This window comes from Micropterus dolomieu, linkage group LG02 (genome assembly GCF_021292245.1).
Source record: "Micropterus dolomieu isolate WLL.071019.BEF.003 ecotype Adirondacks linkage group LG02, ASM2129224v1, whole genome shotgun sequence".
NCBI classification, from domain to species: domain Eukaryota; kingdom Metazoa; phylum Chordata; class Actinopteri; order Centrarchiformes; family Centrarchidae; genus Micropterus; species Micropterus dolomieu.
In genome coordinates, this window is record NC_060151.1 from 12,692,951 (window position 1) to 12,713,292 (window position 20,342).

General features: G+C 41.6%; 1 protein-coding gene across 1 annotated transcript; it reads right to left on the reverse strand.

The window, feature by feature from the left end:
* Positions 1-15,031: 15,031 nt before the first annotated feature.
* On the reverse strand, positions 15,032-20,309 carry LOC123958654 (serine protease 27-like). Its single transcript, XM_046032165.1, has 4 exons — positions 20,302-20,309; positions 18,650-18,918; positions 16,562-16,701; positions 15,032-15,559 (listed from the first exon to the last, which is right to left on the reverse strand). Exons 1-4 carry the CDS (start codon positions 20,307-20,309, stop codon positions 15,131-15,133), a joined length of 846 nt encoding a protein of 281 aa, XP_045888121.1. The 3' UTR covers positions 15,032-15,130.
* Between the last annotated feature and the right edge of the window lie 33 nt (positions 20,310-20,342).

The window sequence follows — 20,342 nt, forward strand, 5'->3', positions numbered from 1 at the left end:
AGGTTGTACTGCTGCCAGAGGTTGAACCGTTCCCAGAGGTTGTAGCGCTGCGGGAGGTTGAACCGTTCCCAGAAGTTGTAGCGCTGCCAGAGGTTGTACCGTTCCCAGAGGTTGTAGCGCTGTCAGAGGTTGTACCGTTCCAAGAGGTTGTAGCGCTGTCAGAGGTTGTAGTGCTGCCAGAGGTTGAACCGTTCCCAGAAGTTGTAGCGCTGTCAGAGGTTGAACCGTTCCCAGAAGTTGTAGCGCTGTCAGAGGTTGAACCGTTCCCAGAAGTTGTAGCGCTGTCAGAGGTTGTACCGTTCCAAGAGGTTGTAGCGCTGTCAGAGGTTGTACCGTTCCCAGAGGTTGTAGCGCTGTCAGAGGTTGAACCGTTCCCAGAGGTTGTAGCGCTGTCAGAGGTTGTAGCGCTTTCAGAGGTTGTACCGTTCCAAGACATAGTAGCGCTGTCAGAGGTTGTACCGTTCCAAGAGGTTGTAGCGCTGTCAGAGGTTGAACCGTTCCAAGACATTGTAGCGCTGTCAGAGGTTGTACCGTTCCAAGAGGTTGTAGCGCTGTCAGAGGTTGTACCGTTCCAAGACATTGTAGCGCTGTCAGAGGTTGTAGCGCTTTCAGAGGTTGTACCGTTCCAAGACATTGTAGCGCTGTCAGAGGTTGTAGCGCTTTCAGAGGTTGTACCGTTCCAAGACATTGTAGCGCTGTCAGAGGTTGTAGCGCTTTCAGAGGTTGTACCGTTCCAAGACATTGTAGCGCTGTCAGAGGTTGTAGCGCTTTCAGAGGTTGTACCGTTCCAAGACATTGTAGCGCTGTCAGAGGTTGTAGCGCTTTCAGAGGTTGTACCGTTCCAAGACATTGTAGCGCTGTCAGAGGTTGTAGCGCTTTCAGAGGTTGTACCGTTCCAAGACATTGTAGCGCTGTCAGAGGTTGTAGCGCTTTCAGAGGTTGTACCGTTCCAAGACATTGTAGCGCTGTCAGAGGTTGTAGCGCTTTCAGAGGTTGTACCGTTCCAAGACATTGTAGCGCTGTCAGAGGTTGTAGCGCTTTCAGAGGTTGTACCGTTCCAAGACATTGTAGCGCTGTCAGAGGTTGTAGTGCTGCCAGAGGTTGTAGCGCTGCCAGAGTTTGAAGTGTTCCCCGTGAAGACGACAAAGCCCGGCAGGTTGGTGGTGATCTGGCTGTTCATCCAGGACTGAAACTGGGACACTCGGGTGTAGACTGTTGGGAAGTTGGGCAGAGCACAGGGTACTCCAAAGCTCACCACTCCTCCCTGGACCCAGATAGAGCCAGTTTTACTTACCAACGGGCCGCCTGAATCCCCCTGCAGACATCAGACATGTTTGTTATATCACCATGTTGTATACTGAAAGTACAATTTAGGGTAGTGAGAATTTGAATTCAGAGGCAAATATTGTAGGCCTATTTTTTACTGCAATACACTATGAACTTTAGGTACTTTGCAGATTCAGATTTGAAATACAACATAATCAATACATTTATTTACCCTTTGGTGAAATTAACTGGTTAATTAACAAGATACCTGCATGTATGTATATATGTGTGTGTGTGTGTATATATTTATAGATATGTATCTATACATAGACATATATATCTATAGATAGCTAGATAGATAGATAGTAAATAGGAAGTAAATAAGTAAGTATATAATTAATATAAGCTCCACTTTTACCAGCTGTAGCATTAAAGTGATGAACACATATGCATCAAAAATAATAATCCAATAATATAATATTCTGATGTGAGCCATTTAGCATGATTAGTACTTTTAATTTTGGTACTTTAAGTAGGCAATATTTTGATGTTAATACTTTAGTACGTTAGCTCAAGTAAAATTTGGGATGCAGGATGTTTACAACCCCGTTTCCAAAAAAGTTGGCACACTGTGTAAAATATAATTAAAATCAAAATGTGCTGATGTGCAAAAAACGGAAACACAATATTTAATTGAAGACAGCACAAAGACAACTTTTTTTGAAAATTCTATTGTTTCGGAAAAATCACGTGCCCATTCTGAATTTGATCCTAGCAACACCTTTCAAAAAAGTTGAGGGAGTGGCAACAAAACACTGGAAAAGCGAAATGCTTAACGAAAACAGCAGTCTCACACTTAATAAGGTCAACTACCAATGGTTTAGGATTGGGTATAAAAAGTCAAGTATGTCGGAGTGGTACAGAATGAAAATGAATTAAGGTACAGATAATTATAGTAATGTTATTATAATTATAATAACAATAGGACTAGTAATAACAATTGTAGCTGAGGATTTCGGGCAGGAACATGGGGGCATCAGGCGACTAATGGGATGAGGTTGCATACAGAGAGACGAAGAGGAGGAGAGAGAAGCTCAGAGCATCATGGGAAGTCCCAAGGCAGTCTAGGCCTATAGCAGCATAACTAAGATGGCTCAGGACTCACCTGAGCCAGCCCTAACTATAAGCTTTATCAAAGAGGAAAGTCTATTGATTAGTGCTGATTGAAGAGTGGTTTGCAGAAAGACTCACGTGGCAGGCGTCCTTTCCTCCCTGGGGGAAACCGGCACACATCATGTTGTTTGTGATAAAACTGTGTGTAGCATTACAATCACTGTTGGACACGATGGGAACACTAACCTCCTGCAGATAGTCTGGGTAAGGAAGTGAAACTGAAAAAGAAAAGAGACCTAAATTGAGTCTGTATGTTTCTTTTTGTCAACACTATGTGTCTCACAGACTGATGTCGCGTCTTCCTCTGAGCCACAGACACTATTAAAACCCATTTTTAATGCAACTGGGTGTTTGAGGCACCACAGTTTCTGTTGAAATTTTTTTTTTATCAAAACATGGCGCCATTTCAACACATTGTTGCAAAGATGATCCAAAATTGACCCAGAATCCAAAATATATTGAACAAAGATGCTGGCAGTGTTGAGATGTAACTAAGGACATCTACTCAAGTACTGTACTTTGATTGGTGGGCTTTTTCTTGTAACCAAGTATTTATACACTGTAGTATTACAACTTTTACTTAAGTTATACATCTGAGTACTTCTTCCACCACTGGTTTTTTGGTTTTATTTGGGCTCTTGTAATGATGTCATCTTGTTGATCCTCTACAGTGTTTCTGGTTTTTATAGATTTGTGGTGTCTTAGTGTCGTTTACACAGTTAAAACTAAATTATTACATGCAATCATTCAATATTAAAAATTCTCACCGTTATCTTGGATGTTTCCCCATCCGGTGACCCAGCAGGTCGTCCCGGCATTAAAGACGCTGCCGTCTGCTGCCAAACACACTGGGCTGATGTAGTCGGTGAAGTTAACAGGTGAGGACAGCTGCAACAAGGCTATGTCGTTGTTGTATGAGTAGGCATCATAGTTGGGATGTCTGATGATCTTAGAAACAGTCTGGGACACCTCGTTAGAGTTTGAAAGTTTCTGGGAGTTACGTCCGAGGTAAATGGTAAGATTGGACATGCTGGTGCTGAGAAAGAGAAAAATAACACATATTCTACACCCCTGTGACTGTCAATGATGTTTAATAAAATTAATAAATAGGTTCATCTGAGTTCATTGTTATTTGTCATTATAACATTTTATTCTTAACAAAGCTCACAAAACTTCGCACAAAATAGAAACAAACCTACAAATACACCTCTGGGAGCGGTTCCCTAAACCCAACAGGAAGTCATGCATTTTGAATTGAACTTGATGTACTGGGACACAACATAGTTCAAGTTCAAATTTATTTACGTAGCACATTTAAAAACAATATACAGTGGGTATGGAAAGTATTCAGACCCCTTTAAATTTTTCACTCTTTGTTTCATTGCAGCCATTTTCCAAAAATCAAAAAAGTTCATTTTATTTCTCAGTAATGTACACTCAGCACCCCATCTTGACAGAAAAAAACAGAAATGTAGAAATTTTAGCAAATTTATTAAAAAAGAAAAATTTAAATATCACATGGTCATAAGTATTCAGACCCTTTGCTCAGTATTTAGTAGAAGCACCCTTTTGATCTAATACAGTAATAATAATTAGCTGATATTCTCTAGCGCTACATATGGGACACAGGAAGTAATACTTAACCCCTTTATTAGATTTCAAAAATTCATGATAATTCAGAGCTGTGTTGACAACCTCCAGCAACTGCACCACCGTTATGGCACGAGGGCCCGTCCAACGCTGTTTGCAGCTTTAATATTTCAGTTTGTGCTGTTATTTTTCCCAGGATACGTCTTTAATTTAATGTCATTGTAGCAGTTGCAGAGCCTTCTGTGAAGGTAGAAATTAACTTTTGAAAAGATGCATTTGGGAATTTAAAGAATAACATAATGTCAAAAGTAATTGTAATGCTTTAAAGAGGTCATTATGCTTTTTGGCTTTTTTTCCTCTCCTTTATTGAGTTATATATCTTTTTTGTGCATGTAATAGGTTTGCAAAGTTAAAAAGCCCGAATCCAGCCTAAAGGGAGTTCCCATCTCCTAAAGAAAACACTGCTCTGAACTGCCTGAAACGAGCTGAATTTTAGTCCAGCCTTTATTTCCGTTACCATGTTGCATCATAAGCTTAGCGGCTAGTCAGGCACACTCTCAAACATACTGGTGGAGAAACACACTCAGCTGCAACACGCAGTGACAAGACGTCCACCTGCTGCCTCCCCTCAACCCCACTCTCACCACTGAATGTTACACAGTTATTGTTGCTGTGCTGTAGAAATAGTGCTAGCGTTGAGTTAAAGCGTTACATATGAAAGATAAATGTTACAGATTAATAACTCACCACTCTGAAACTCTTGCTCCAGTCTTGGTTGCTAAGCTGGTTCGGGAACATGTACAGCTGAACCGAACCGAAGCCGTGTTTGCCGGCTTGTCAAGACCCTACTCTGCTTCTGATTGGCTAGTAGTCCTTAACTAGGTAATGCACATATGCAACTCCCAACAAAATCTTTTAGAAGTGAGATGCATCCCTACGTAGCAAATAAAAAATTACATTTTTAGGGAAAATAAAGTGTGAATGGTTTTGTGTTTCTTTAAACTCATTAAAAGTCAGAATTCAGTCTTCGAAGTTACAACTCTACACTATACTGTATAAGCCCACTGTAGTTGTAGAGGTGAAGTGCTGAATCATATGACAGGATCAGAGCTCACCTGTTGAAACAGTGAGCAGCAGTCAGGACCCACTGGTTATTGATCAGGGAGCCTCCACAGAAATGAAATCCGTCGCTGTGCAGACTGGCCTGCCAGGGCCACGACCCTGCAGAAGCATTCGTCCCTCCTACGAGCCTGGTGTTTAGCGGCGCAGTGCCACAAACTGGAGGAAAACAATCAGAATTCATGTAACAACTGCAGGAGCAATGCTGTTTTTGTTTTAAAGATCCAATGTGTAGGATTTAGTGGCATCCATATAGGTAGGTAGATTCATTTTGTCACAATATAACAGGTTATATAGTGAAATTGAATTTGTAACTGGCTTCTGCTACATAGCAGACAATATACATTAAAATAGAAGCAATTATAGAAAATGGTAAACAGAAATAAACATTCATCACTGGACCAGTGGTGAGGATGAATTTCAATTTAAAGTCTGGGGGGGAAAAGTTGCTCTGCAGTCTGGTGGTGCAGCGGAATCTTCTATATCTCTTCCCAGAAGGCAGCAGGGTGAACAGGCTGTGGCTGGGTGAGGACAGTCCTTTAATATCCTTTGGGCTCTGCGTAGGCACCTCACCTCACCGATATCACTGATGCTCGAGAGATGGGTACCATCGCACTGATCTTCTGAGCAGTTTTAATCACCTGCTACAGAGCCCTCCGGTCCTGGGCCGTGCACATCCCATGCCAGTTGGTGATGTTTTCAGTCAGGAAGCTTTCTATTGCTCCTCTGTAAAAGATGACCATGTCAGGTTCTCTGTGATGCTGATTCTCAGGAACTTGAAACTGTTCACCTGCTCCACGTCAGCTCCACTGATGTAGACAGGAGTGTGCGTCTTTATCTCCTGTTTCCTAAAATCAATGATCAGCTCCTTGGTTTGCCGACATTGAGCAGTAGGTTGTTCTCTGAGCACCACTCTGCAAGATTATGAGTTTCCTCCCGATATGAATTCTCATTGTTGTTTGAAATCCGGTTGATGATGGTGGTGTTGTCAACAAACTTCACAACAGAGTTCTCTCCATGTCGGGGGATGCAGTCGAGGGTGTACAGCGTGAACAGGAGGGGGCTGAGCACACAGCCCTGGGGGGCTCCGGTGTTGAGCACTAGAGTGGAGGAGGTGAGACCACTAATCTGAACTGACTGTGACAAAGTGTTGTATTTAAGTGCTGAGTTTGCTGATCTGTTTCATGGGGAGATTGTGTTGAATGCTGAGCTGAAACGATTTAAGAAAGACAGACGCCAAAATCCTGAATGGAATTCTATGGCGAAAGCCTGTAACAGCAAAGATAGCGGTTGTATGCACATATCCCACCCCCCCTGCAAGCAAGCCAATCGTCTGCCTTGAAACAACCGAGAGGTGAACCATATTATGCCAATTTTATAGTGACTACATAGAAGCACTCTGGATAGATCCGTAAATGAAGCCTATGTCATGAAATCTTTCGCAGGCACATTAGAAGTATAACCTGTGGGGAAAGACGCTTTTTAAACTGTATTTTAGGGCAAAGTCATCAAACATTTTCAGTTTTTTTCATCAGATTTTACTGGTGAGCAAATACAGTACATGCAGTTTTTAGTGTTTAGCGTTTGGGGGTGTAATTGCAGAATGACGGACACCTATGCACAAGTATAAATGCATGGCTACGTGCGTAGATGGGCCTTTACTAAGAGGGCTGCTGAGTGGCAGGACTTGGAACCAGTTTCTGCCGAAGTCTCTCTTGTACTGTGTAATTGCAGAAATAATTTGTTGTTAGTGTGCTTAGTTTTTGAGGTTCATTAGAGCCATCTTGTAAGGTAATTCATGGAAGATTTCTGCAAATAGGGGGCTGGGAATACGGACTCATTGACTCATGCAAAGTATGCGCCGCCTGCTGGACAAATGCAAACTTCACTTAGAGCACTAATAAAATTGCTGGGATAATGTCCATGTTTCAGCTCTTATTTTGTGGTATTACTGTTTTACCTCAGAGAGTGTGAATATGATCTACATTTATGGTAAAAAGAATTCCAAAATGATTTGTGGTTAAATGCAAAGTCTGCCCTCCAACAATCTTGTTGTTGAGCGTAGGCTGACCACACAGTGAGGAGAGGGACAGTAAAGACAAAGCGAGCATGCGGGGCTGAAAGGAACAAAACGTTTATGTCCCAAAAACCTGTTCAAAATGAGAGACAGACACGAAGTACAAAAAAGTGAGCGTAAAGTTTTACTTACCATCTAGTTGTGACTGAGACTCTGAAAATAACAAAAATAAACAGAAAACACTTTTGAAACAACAACTTTGTATTTATATGTAAATGTCTCAGGCTACATTGACATGTTATATTTACATGGGTGGAAATTTGTGATCATCTGTAACATTTATTACTAAACTCAAACGCAAAGATTTTTGATTAGTGACACTTTAAACCTTGTCCTCTCTCAGCTAAAAGAGAGGAGAAATGCCTACAAAAAACTACAATAACCAAAACTCGGGATATGACACAACTGAACTTACTGACAAATTTCAGCTCTGGTTCAACTTAAACTAATATCATTATTTTATTATTATTATTTACTTAAGATAATAAAGTAACTTATGAACTTTTTGTCTGTTTCATGCTGGCTTGTCAATCAGAAGAGCAAATTGCAGACAGATTGAATAGGTAAAGCATCATAAATTTAAGTTTTGTACTTTTCATCACTACAGTTTTGTAAAAATTTCCACTAGTATGTGATACTTTTTCCTCTATAAAAGATACCATACAGCAGTTATTAGATCTCAAACATGATTAACTCAGGTGTGCACAGTGAGGAGGGTCCTTACCTTGTGTCAGGAGAGTCAGCAGAGCTGCCACACAGATCACTTTGTAGAAAGCCATAACTGTAAATGCATATCATCAGATCTGCACCACCATAAATAACCTCCTTCTCCCCTCCCTCTCACTTTCAGTTTACCTCCAACACAGACACACCTGTCACGCCTGACACCTCACTTATCACTTGTTTTAAATGAATTGAGTTTATTTTGAAAGGCACTCTGTAGTGCAGAGAGACTCACTCTGTTGATGTTTTGGAACATTGTGTTATCTGCCAGTATATTATCTGTGAAGGTTCTCAGTCATCCAGCTCAAAGTTATCCAAGGAAGGTTATAATCAAGGGCAACTGGACCTGGTTCAAGATACTGGAAGACGTTTTGTCCCTCATCCAAGAGACTTCTTCAGGTTAGACTGACTGGTAGGGAAACTGCAGACACATGTTTTCAAAACCATGTCTCCTTTTTTCAGAATTTTAAACACAATTCCCAAAACTGCTCACACAAAATGCAAAATGCCTCATATCTCATTAAAAAACACTGAAACACTGCATTCAAAATGCCATAAACACATCTCAAAATGAAGTATTTGCATCAAATGGAATGAAACACCTTTATCACATTAGTACATTTTTGTATATACCTTTTGCTCAGGCTTATATGGCTCTTAACAGTAGACGAGTTCCCCACAACAGTTGTAGAAGGTATTGAAAGGAAAACCAACAAGCATTTGAGGAGATGGTTGGGTATTCCCCCAAGCTTCTCCAAAGACGACATGGTAAAGCAAGCAAGCATCATAACAAGATCAGGCCGTATTGAGCAGGCAGAAAGCTCACTGAAGTTGCGAGACATTGTTAGCAACCCCTGTATAGGACGGCAAGGCTTGGGGTCAACACACTTTGAGCCGTTTGGGAATGCAAGTACAAAGATCAAGCGAGGCATGGTCCAGCCTGAAATTCGAGCACAAGATGAAGAGAAGCATTTGTCCAGAGCATGGAGCAAGCATCTCAGGGAGCATGGACAAAATGGGATCTGCCCAAGCACAAGCTCACATGGGCAGAGCTGTGGAGACTGTAGTCCTACCGCATCTCCTTCTTGCTGTGCTCTGTGTACGACGCCCTTCCTTCACCAGCGCATTGGCACACATGGGGGTTAAGGGATGACCCGTACTGTAAGCTCTGAGGTAAAAAGGGGACACTGGCACACATACTGTCAGGGTGTAAAACATAATTAACTCAAGGTAGCTATAAGTGGCGCCACAATAAGGTGCTTCTGTCCCTCGCCAACTCAATAGAGAGGGAGAGGTGTAAAAAAAGGCTAGGTGCATCAGACACGAGGAAGACTATCACCATCATCAAGGAGGGAGCCATACCCTACGTAAGCAGGGCATCAGCAAAGAACAGCTTGCTGCAAGCCGCCAGTTCGTGGGAAATGAGAGTTGACATCAGAAGGAAGTTGCAGTTCCCAGAGGTCCACACAGTTCTTAGCCCAGACATCATTCTTTGATCAGCCAAAGACTGTAAAATTGAGCTTACTGTACCTTGGGAGGAGGCCCATGAGAGGAAGGCCTTGGCTGTTCCCTGCGGAAGAGGATTTCCTGCTTATTGAACTTGTCAGCTGCTGTCAGCTTTAAGCATTGAAGAAGAGCAAGATGAACGCCAGTCGTAAGATGGGGGAGGAGGTTGAACGAGCTACTTGCTGGATATGGAGCAAGAGAGAGGAGGAAAGCTGTAAGCCAGGGACAGATGGGCAGTGATTTGGCCACCATTGCCGACCCAACAACTGGAGAATGTTGTGGTTAAGGGTTGAAACACTCAATGAAGGTTCAGTAACATCTGATGACATCCGCTCCTGGCATAAAGCTACAGTGGACTCTACGTCGATGATGCTTGGTGCTCAAACGCAGTCAAGATGGACTTCGTTATCATCTTGTTGCTGCTGTTTACATTCTTCCAGACACAAATTTAAAAACATGCACAGCAGAATGTTCTGTTTTAAATATTACCATATTTTAATACAAATTTTAATACAAATTTAATTATTAATTATTATTATATGTTCTGTGTATAATAATTATAATATTAGGTTAATTGTTGTAGATGGACGAGGTGGAGATAATTTAAACTGCTTTATACTCTGCACATGGAGGTTTCACACAATGATGTGACAACTTGACATTTTTTTTTCCATCGGATTCATCATGATGTTATGATGGAAAGATACACAGTAGGTGACACAGAGCAGCTGAATTATGCTGATTCACTCTTTATGTCCGTCTACACTGACAACTGGACCGAGACTGAGGAGTCCTGCTGTCTGCTCACAGATCAAACTGGTTAAACTGCCTCAGTGTTTCCTGGGAACAGATGACCTTGATTTGAAACCAGTAAACACTGTCGACACCATGAAGGACTATTGACACGTTTTTACAATCTGTGCATCACAGCATTACAGAAGTACTCAGATTCTTTACTTAAGTGAAAGTAAAAGTATCAGTACCACAATGTACAAATACTCCATTACAAGTCTATATTCAAAATCCTACTGAACTACTAAGCAAAAGTAAAGAATTGTTATCAGTTAAATGTACTTTAATATCAAAACTAAAAGTAACTACGTTCACTGTGACTGATAATGTGGTTTCATTGCTAAGTGATTGATTTACCCTCCGCAAGGGTCGGGTCATCACTCCTCAACCCACAGGAATATTGATCCAGAAATTCGCATGACACTATGTTGCAAAAGCCTGTCAGCGGTGAGATTGTCCGGACATCACAGATGGCTTGAGAGAGTTGTTTGGAGAGGACCAGGGAGAGCTGGGAGCTGATACAGTCAGTCACAGAGTTCTGCACCTTTGCCCTGTTCATGCCTTTTGGACATTTCTTCATGTAAATACCAGAGTAGGTACCAGATGTGCTCGGGTGGTCAGATCTGCTCCGGGGCCTGCGTCTGCTGGTGACGTCACATAACGTGATTGGGTGTACGTTTGTATGATGACGTGGCTGTATGTTGTAAGTCGTAACACATAGAAATACACTGCATAATTACTTTTCAACATTTCAGACAACAGAACAGGGGCGATTCTAGGATCAGACCTTTAGGGGTGCTCAGCCCCTAATGAGAATGTTTACAATGCATTGCAAAAGTGTTAATCGGTTACTAATCGGTGGAGAGAATAATTTGGCCTACTAGAGAGGAGCTGGTGCAGAGCGGAGCGGGTCAGTGAAGTGCGTCACTTTGTGTTGAAAAGGTACTTGCTTGGGTTTAGAAAAACATCATGGTTTGGCTTAAAATAACTTTACTTATGACTAAAATGTAAGTTCAGCAACTTATGTGATGGATAAAAACATTGTTAACTTTATGTTTCACATGGGAAACAAACACCGCTCTCCTGCTTGAAAGTCCGGTTTCTGGCCCACCTGTCCACCCCAACCACCTCCTTACATGGACTTTACTGTTATATATTATATATGTTAAAAAAATGACTCTACAGGGCTCCCCAGTGCTTTACAAACTGATACCAGGGGTCTTGACCATGCATCCATATGTGAGAACGGTTTGACAAAAAGTGTCGGAGTGTTGGAATTTGAATATAGGACTTGTCTGCAGTGGATAATTAGTTGAGTATACCCATCTTTCGACTGGTTTTCAAATGGTTTAATGAAAACTGATTCTCTCAAAATATGCAGCAACTACGACTATATACCCAAGTTCAATCAAAATATATCTGACAAAATTCTCAAATAGTCAACGCAATGATTTAATGCAAGTTTAACTTTGAAAAACTCATACAGTTGAGTTCAAAATCCAAAACTTGTCAGAGCTCTTTGAGTGTAAAAGAAGAAGTAAGCGGATAAAACTAAATGGATCTGTAATGATTTACAGTGTATGAAATGAGTCTGACATAACACACACATATTACAGCATATGCCATCCATCCATCCATCTTCATCCGCTTATCCGGGATCGGGTCGCGGGGGGAGCAGCTCCAGCAGGGAACCACAAACTTCTCTTTTCCGAGCCACATTAACCAGCTCTGACTGGGGGATCCCGAGGCGTTCCCAGGCCAGTGTGGAGATATAATCTCTCCACCTAGTCCTGGGTCTCCCCCGAGGCTTCCTCCCAGCTGGACGTGCCTGGAACACCTCCCTAGGGAGGCGTCCAGGAGGCATCCTTACCAGATGCCCAAACCACCTCAACTGGCTCCTTTCAACGCAAAGGAGCAGCGGCTCTACTCTGAGCTCCTCACGGATGGTCAGGCTTCTCACCCTATCTCTAAGGGAGACACCAGCCACCCGCCTGAGGAAACCCATTTCGGCCGCTTGTACCCGCGATCTCGTTCTTTCGGTCACAACCCAGCCTTCATGACCATAGGTGAGGATAGGAGCGAAAATCGACCGGTAGATCGAGAGCTTTGCCTTACGGTTCAGCTCTCTTTTCGCCACAACTGTGTGGTAAAGCGAGTGCATTACCGCCCCCGCTGCCCCGGTTCTCCTGCTCCAGTCTCCCCTCACTCGTGAACAAGACCCCGAGGTACTTGAACTCCTTCACTTGGGGTAAGGACTCATTCCCTACCTGGAGTTGGCACTCCACCGGTTTCCTGCTGAGAACCATGGCCACAGATTTAGAGGTGCTAATCCTCATCCCAACCGCTTCGCACTCGGCTGCGAACCAATCCAGGGGGACCCGGTCATATGCCTTCTCCAGATCTATAAAGCACATGTAGACTGGATAGGCATACTCCCATGCCCACTCCAGGATCCTTGTGAGAGTAAAGAGCTGGTCAGTTGTCCCACGACCGGGACGAAAACCGCATTGTTCCTCTTCAATCTGAGGTTCGACAATCGGCCCAACCCTCCGTTCCAGCACCTTGGAATAGACTTTACCGGGGAGGCTGAGAAGTGTGATACCCCTGTAATTGGCACACACTCTCTGGTCCCCCTTTTTGAACAGGGGAACCACCACCCCAGTCTGCCACTCCTTGGGCACTGTACCCGACTTCCACGCAATGTTAAAGAGACGTGTCATCCAAGACAGCCCCTCCACACCCAAAGCTTTTAGCATTTCTGGACGGATCTCATCAATCCCTGGGGCTTTGCCACTGTGGAGTTGTTTGACTACCTCAGTGACTTCCACCAGGGAAATGCCTCTACTAAAGAGGGCGTGTCAGTCGGATTTAGGAGTTCCTCAAAGTGTTCCTTCCACCGCCCAATTACCTCCCCAGTTGAGGTCAGCAGGGTGCCATCCTTACTGTACACAGCTTGGATGGTTCCCCGCTTCCCCCTCCTGAGATGGCGGACAGTTCTCCAGAAACACTTTGGTGTCAACCGAAAGTCCTTCTCCATGTCTTCTCCGAACTTCTCCCACACCCGCTGCTTTCCATCTGCCACAGCAGAGGCTGCAGTCCTTTGGGCCCGTCGGTACCTTGCAACCGCCTCCGGATTCCTCCGAGACAACAAATCTCGGAAGGCCTCCTTCTTCAGTCGGACGGCTTCCCTGACCACCGGTGCCTCAAGGGGTTACCGCCCCTTGACCTAAGCACCTAAGACCTTGAGACCACAGCTTTCCGCTGCAGCTTCAGCAATAGAGGTTTTGAACATTGCCCACTCCTGTTCAATGTCCCCAACCTCCACAGGGATGCCAGAAAAGCTCCGCCGGAGGTTTGAGTTTGAGTTTGAGGTTTGACAGGGGCCTCCTCCAGACATATGCATCAATACCAAACCAACAACTATACAATGTGATCCAATTACACAGCCCTGCAATAAATCCTACCTGTGATATTGAACTGCAACACACTGAAGGGTGAAGAGTAATGAATTAATAGGAGATTAGCAAAAGAAACATGTCTTCACCCTCACATCTCATTCTTCACTTTTATAAACTTCTGATATTCACAGTGCGAATGTTTAAATTCAAACTTACAGAAATAAATCAGGTAAAAACTGAAGAAAGACTCATTGTTTGATCAGCATCAGGCCAGAATTATCTTTAATAGACTTTGATGGAGTCTCGAGTAATTATAAACTTTTGATTTTTATTTATAACCAAAAATGTATATATTCAACACTTTGAAAAGGAGCTTTGTTAAATTGATTCTTTAGAATTTAATTTAAATGATGAAGTTTAAAAAAAGAATCACTTTCATTAATTAATAATTCTGTCTTTAAATGATGAGTTAGCAATTGAATTTTACAATATAATTTGAAACTTTTAAATTAAACTTATTATTTTTATTAGGGTTGTGATGAGATCTCGTGGCACGCAATTGACATTTTTCACACTCTCAAACATTCTCATGCAGGAAACAAATGTGTAACTGATAACGTCGACTTGCAGAGTCTGAACTCACTCCTGTGAACTCACTCCTGTGAGTTCAGACAGTTGTGACGAGCGGTAATAGGTAGTATATTTGCATTATTGCACTAATTCCTATTGCTCACATTGCATTGTTTTTTGTATGCTTCTACATTTTGGATCGCTTTACTTTCTTTTCTTTCTACATTTATGTTTATGTGTACTGTTAAGCACCGAGATACAAAGGCAACTTCCTCGTATGTGAACATGTGGCACCTGGAAATAAATCTGATTCTGATTATAAACGTCTAAAAACTGAGGTGCAACCTTGCTCTGTTTGGGACTCTGAGCTGCACTTTATCGGAGGTGCTGAATTTAACGTGTGGATTTGTGGTGAGATGTCTGCCTGATCACAAGTGTTGTTGTTGGTTAGTTTCAGTTTCACATGATCATGATCTGAAAGCAGCACAGAATGCCTGAGAGCTGCACTGACTTAGATTCTGTTATAGTTAGGCTATAGATTTTGAATTGTCACACCTGCCAAGTGTGTTTCCCTTTGCATAAATAAAAACATTTGCACCATAAATTGGTGCAGAAATATGGCCATGAATGCAGGAAATTAGGTGTTTAATGCTCAACATGTTCATCTCGTCTCATGAGCACAGTGTCTTTCCACACCCCTAATATTTACTAATACGTGAGACGGACATATTACAACCTTACAATTCATATGTATATATAAATTACATATTAATTTTTACATTCTTACACATCTTTGACATTTTAAAGACAAAACAATTAATCAATTAATTGACAGAAATTGTCTAAAATCAAAAGTGTAGCTGGTGTCTGGTTATGCTTTTGTTGTTATACTCAAACAAAACCAATTAAATTTGTCCTATGAAAGGACAAAGAGGGAGAAGGGAACAGGAAAGATGGAGAGCAGCAGAGAAACCGAGAGGGAAACAAGGTGAGCGCTGCCAGAGGTTGAATCGTTCGCAGAGGTTGTAGCGCTGCCAGAGGTTGAATCGTTCGCAGAGGTTGTAGCGCTGCCAGAGGTTGAATCGTTCGCAGAGGTTGTAGCGCTGCCAGAGGTTGAATCGTTCGCAGAGGTTGTAGCGCTGCCAGAGGTTGTATTGTTCCCCATGAAGACGACGAATCCCGGCCGGTTGTTGCTGATCTGGCTGTTGATCCAGGACTGATACTCCGACACTCGGGAGTAGACTCCTGGGTAATTTGGCAGGGCACAGCCATTTCCAAAACTCACCACTCCACCCTGGACCCAGATAGAGTCAGTTTTACTCACCAATGGGCCGCCTGAATCCCCCTGCAGAGGTCAGACATGTCTGTTAACACCAGTAAGTACATTTAGTTACAAGTAGTGTACTGAAAGTACAATTTAAGGTAGTGAGTATTTGAATTAAGTGGAAAATAATGCATGCCTCTTTTTTTACTGCAGTACACTATGTACTTTAGTTACTTTGCAGATTCAGATTTGAAATACAAGATTTAATTAACAAACTGACTTTTACATATACATTTAGATGTATTTTTATAGGTTGTAATAAAACTTAATTGATCCTTTGGTGAAATGAACCAGTTAATTAAGATATTGGCAGATTATATATATATATATATATATATATATATATATACACACACACACATGTGTATGTATTTCTATATATTTCCATATTTCTGCTCTAGTCCATCCATATATATATATGTACACACATACATACACTATGAGAAAAAAAAATACTCCTGTTGTGAATTGAAATAAAATTGAATTAGAATTGAATAGATATTATTAGTGGTTGTAATTAATACATTTAGTTTCAGTTAGGAGCAGTGATCGCTACTGACTTATTAAGTCCCTCTATTGTCTGCCACGCTTTTTCTCGCTGTTTTGATACTGCGGCCGTGTATTTTTTCATCGTAAACACAGTAAATCTTTACACACAGTGAGTAACCGCGAATAAAGTATGCTGCACATGTCTTTTCCATTTCAGCATCAATGAATCTGTGATCGACCGTGTGGTCTAGTGAAAAAGCTGTTGACGCCCATTTATCTGAATTACTTACACATGGCTTCACATAGTCGCTCCTCCTGAGCCTGTTTTGGCCTTTGTGAAACTGATAAAGCCAGGATGCAGTGATCACACTAGGTCAAGCCTAGCTTTATCTCTTATGCTGGATTTCTAAATTCTGCTTTTGTGAAACAGCCCTCGGGACACAGACAAGGATAAACACAACGACGGCTCTATTGATTAGTGCAGATATAAACATTAATGGAAATGATGGAGGAGTGTTTTGCAGACAGAGTCACCTGGCAGGAGTCCTTTCCTCCCTGGGTCAGACCGGCACACATCATGTTGCTTGTGATTAAACTGTAGGCCGCGTTACAATCACTGTTCGACACGATGGGAACGCTCACCTGCTGCAGATACTCTGGGTAAGGAATTGAAACTGAAAAAGAAAAAGAGATTAATGTTAAATCTGGATTTTTCTTCCTCTGAGCCTTAGAGCTCCATTGTTGTCCAGAAACTATTAAACCCATCAGTGAGCCTCACTGCTGCACTGGGTGACATGTTCCTTCATCACCATGAAAACACACTGTGGTTTATAGACGGGTTTCTTGTGTGTTTGTTTTGTTTGTTTTTTTATAAAAAAAATTTATTTTCTCTTTTTTTTTCTTAGATGATGCAACACGCAACAGGTGAAATACATAACAGACACAACAGTATAGAGAAACAACTGTGCACAGTTGGACATAACAGCATGTTGGATATTAAAGATTTTTAAAGGCAGTTTGTATTTGTGTGTGTGTGTGTGTGTGTGTGTGTGTGTGTGTGTGCGTATGTTCAAGAAGTAGAAAATGGGAGGTGGTGTAGGGGAAACGGAGTATAGAGATTAAATGCTTTGAACAGAAAAAAGGGAAATTGGAATGGATCTGCTGAACATTTATTTACTAGTCAATCTTATTATTTTTATCTTTTATTTCATTTTTGTAATTATTATATATATCTATCTATATCTAGATAGACAGAAAAACCATAGACCCAAACCATGATCTTTTCCTAACCTTATGAAGTACTTTCTGTGCCTAAACCTATCCAAACTGCAACATTTCATGACTTTATTAACGCGGCATTTCAAAATGGCGCTGTTTAGAAACACTAGAATTTTTTTGAAAGTCTAACCGGATGTTGTATATTTATTGTTGCTAACTTTACCCAAAGTTGTATATTTGTTGTTGCTAAGCATTGCTAACTTGAGCCCTAAACGTCAATAAACGACGCAAATGGTCGTTAAAAGGCGACGCCAAAGGGCCTTGACCGAGCGTCAAAGTGTGATGAGTCGGGAGTGAGAGTGTTGAAAGTAAAGGTGCATCTGAATATAGTAGAAAAGTTTTTTACATAAAGTGAAATGCCTTTTATTGTTTTAAAGTGGTCATATTATGCTCAATTTCAGGTTCATAATTATATTTAGAGGTTGTACCAAAACACGTTTACATGGTTTAATTTTCCAAAAACACCATATTTTTGTCATGCTGCACATTACTGCAGCTCCTCTTGTGTTGTCAACCCTGTGTTGAATGCTCCGTTTAAGCTATGGAGTGAAGCATCTTACTTCTACTTGATCTTTGTTGGGAGTTGTGCAATACCTAGGTAAGGACTACTAGCCAATCAGAAGCAGAGTACGGAGAGAGTCGGATCCTTAACACAGGCAGAACAACCAGAACAAACTTCACATCCCAGACTGGAGCAAGAGTTTCAGAGCAGTAAATTATTAATCTGTAACAAATTTATCTTTCATACATTTTAACTGTGCACTGTGCCTACATCACAGTAACAGGTCCACTGAATGCCTGGAGGGTCTCTAATGTTATTTTAATTTCGTATTTAAATAGGTTGGTTTGAGGGCGTGCATCTCTAGCTGCTTGGCGAACGTTATGACGGGTGTTACAAAGTGATGCAGAGAGGTTACAGAAGTAAAGACCAGACTACAAACGAGTTGTTTTCAGGCAGTTTGCGCTGGGCTTTGGGCTTATCCACTTTGCAAACCTATTACATGCATAAAAAAGATATATAAGATTACGACTTACATGTCAAAATGTCAACCTGAGATGAGCACTAATCAGCCAGTTAACTCAAAACACCTGCATTTACTGTACTGTACTTTGAGAACATTTGTTATTGGTGGGCTTTTTCTTGTAACCAAGTCTTTATACACTGTAGCATAACTACTTTTACTAAAGTTAAACATCTGACTTCCACTGCTGGTTTACCCTTATTTTTTGTTTTATTTGGGCTCTTCTAATGATGTCATCTTGTTGATACTCTTGCAAAACAATGAAAACTGAATTATTTCATAAAATCATTCACAATTAACAATACATTACAAAAATTCTCACCCCCACTTTGGATGTTTCCCCATCCGGTGACCCAGCAGGTCATCCCGGCTTTAAAGACGCTGCCGTCCGCCGCCAAGCACACGGGTCTGATGTAGTCGGTGAAGGTAACAGGTGAGGACAGCTGCAGCAAGGCTATGTCGTTATTGTTTGAGTAGACATCGTAGTTGGGATTTATGATGATTTTGGAAACAGTCCGGGACACCTCGTTAGGGTTTGAGAGTTCCTGGGAGTCACGTCCGAGGTAAATGATGAGATTGGATGTGCTGGTGCTGAGAAACAGAAAAGACAAAATAAAAACAAATTACACATTCTACATTCAGTCATTCATAAAATGAATAAATAGGTTCACCAGAGTTCATTGTTATGTGTCTTATGTGTATTATAACATTTTATTCTTAACAAAACTCACAAAATTCCCTTTCATCCCTGCGACGACACAGCAAAATGCGCATCATAATGCTTGCCAAGTGGCTACACGCCCTCAAAAACACGACATTCAGCTTCTGCAGTATACAGTGACAAGACGTCCGCCTGCTGCCTCTCCTCTCCCTTCCAAACACTAGCTACCCTCCAGGCAGTCAGTGGGCATAAAGTTGTTACTGTGATGTAGAGACAGAGCCCAGTTAAAACTTTATAGATGAAAGATGCTTTTGTTACAGATTAATAACTCACCACTCTGAAACTCTCGCTCCAGTCCATGTTGCCAAGCTGGTCGGCAACATGTACAGCTGAACCCAAGCCGTAAATACCGGCTTCTCACGACCCGCCCTACTCTGCTTCTGATTGGCTAGTAGTCCTTAACTAGGAACTGCGCATGTGCAACTCCCAACAAAGATCATGTACAGGCAAGATGTATCACTCCATAGCTAAAGCGAAGCCTTCAACACAGGGTGAAAAGAGGAGCTGCAGCAATGTGCAGTATGACAAAAATATGGTGTTTTTTGAAAATTAAACCTGTTCTGGTACAACCCCTAAATAAGATTTTTAACCTACATACAGAAGCATTCATATCTCCTACAATCCTGGTGTTTAGCGGCGCAGTGCCACAAACTGGATGGAAACATTCAGAATTCATGTAACAACTGCAGTAGTAATGCTGTTTTTGCTGATGTATTGTTTCTTTCTGGGTTGTTATCGTCATGTGTGTTTCTGATTTGTTTTAAAGGTCCAATGTGTAGGATTCAGTTGCATCCATATGGGGGTAAATTGATGTCAACATCATTGTAAAGACAGACTAGGAGTCACAAATACATTCAACAATTTGTGAACATAATCCACAAATAGATTCTAGATCCATAAACAAACTCTTCATGATCCACAAATAGAAATCAGTGACTTTAAAACCAGAATTTGAATGAATGCAAAATTACTTGTCTGTGTGTGAGGGTCATATTCAATTTATTTTGCATTTGTTTTTAGTATTTTTACAATGACTATGTATGCTGTTCTCGCTAACGCATGTGGTCTGGATTGCAGCACGCTGAGAGCAAAGAGAGATGATTTAAGAAAGACAAACTGAATCTGGGGGCATTAACAAGATAGCTGCTGAGTGGCTGGACTTGAAACCAGTTTCTTCGCAGTCTCTCTTGTACTTTGTAATTGTAGAAATAATTGTTATCTGTATATTTCTTAGTTGTCAGCATCGGCATCACCAGGTCATACTTCCGGGGCTTTAGGCCTGACTGTTTTGACT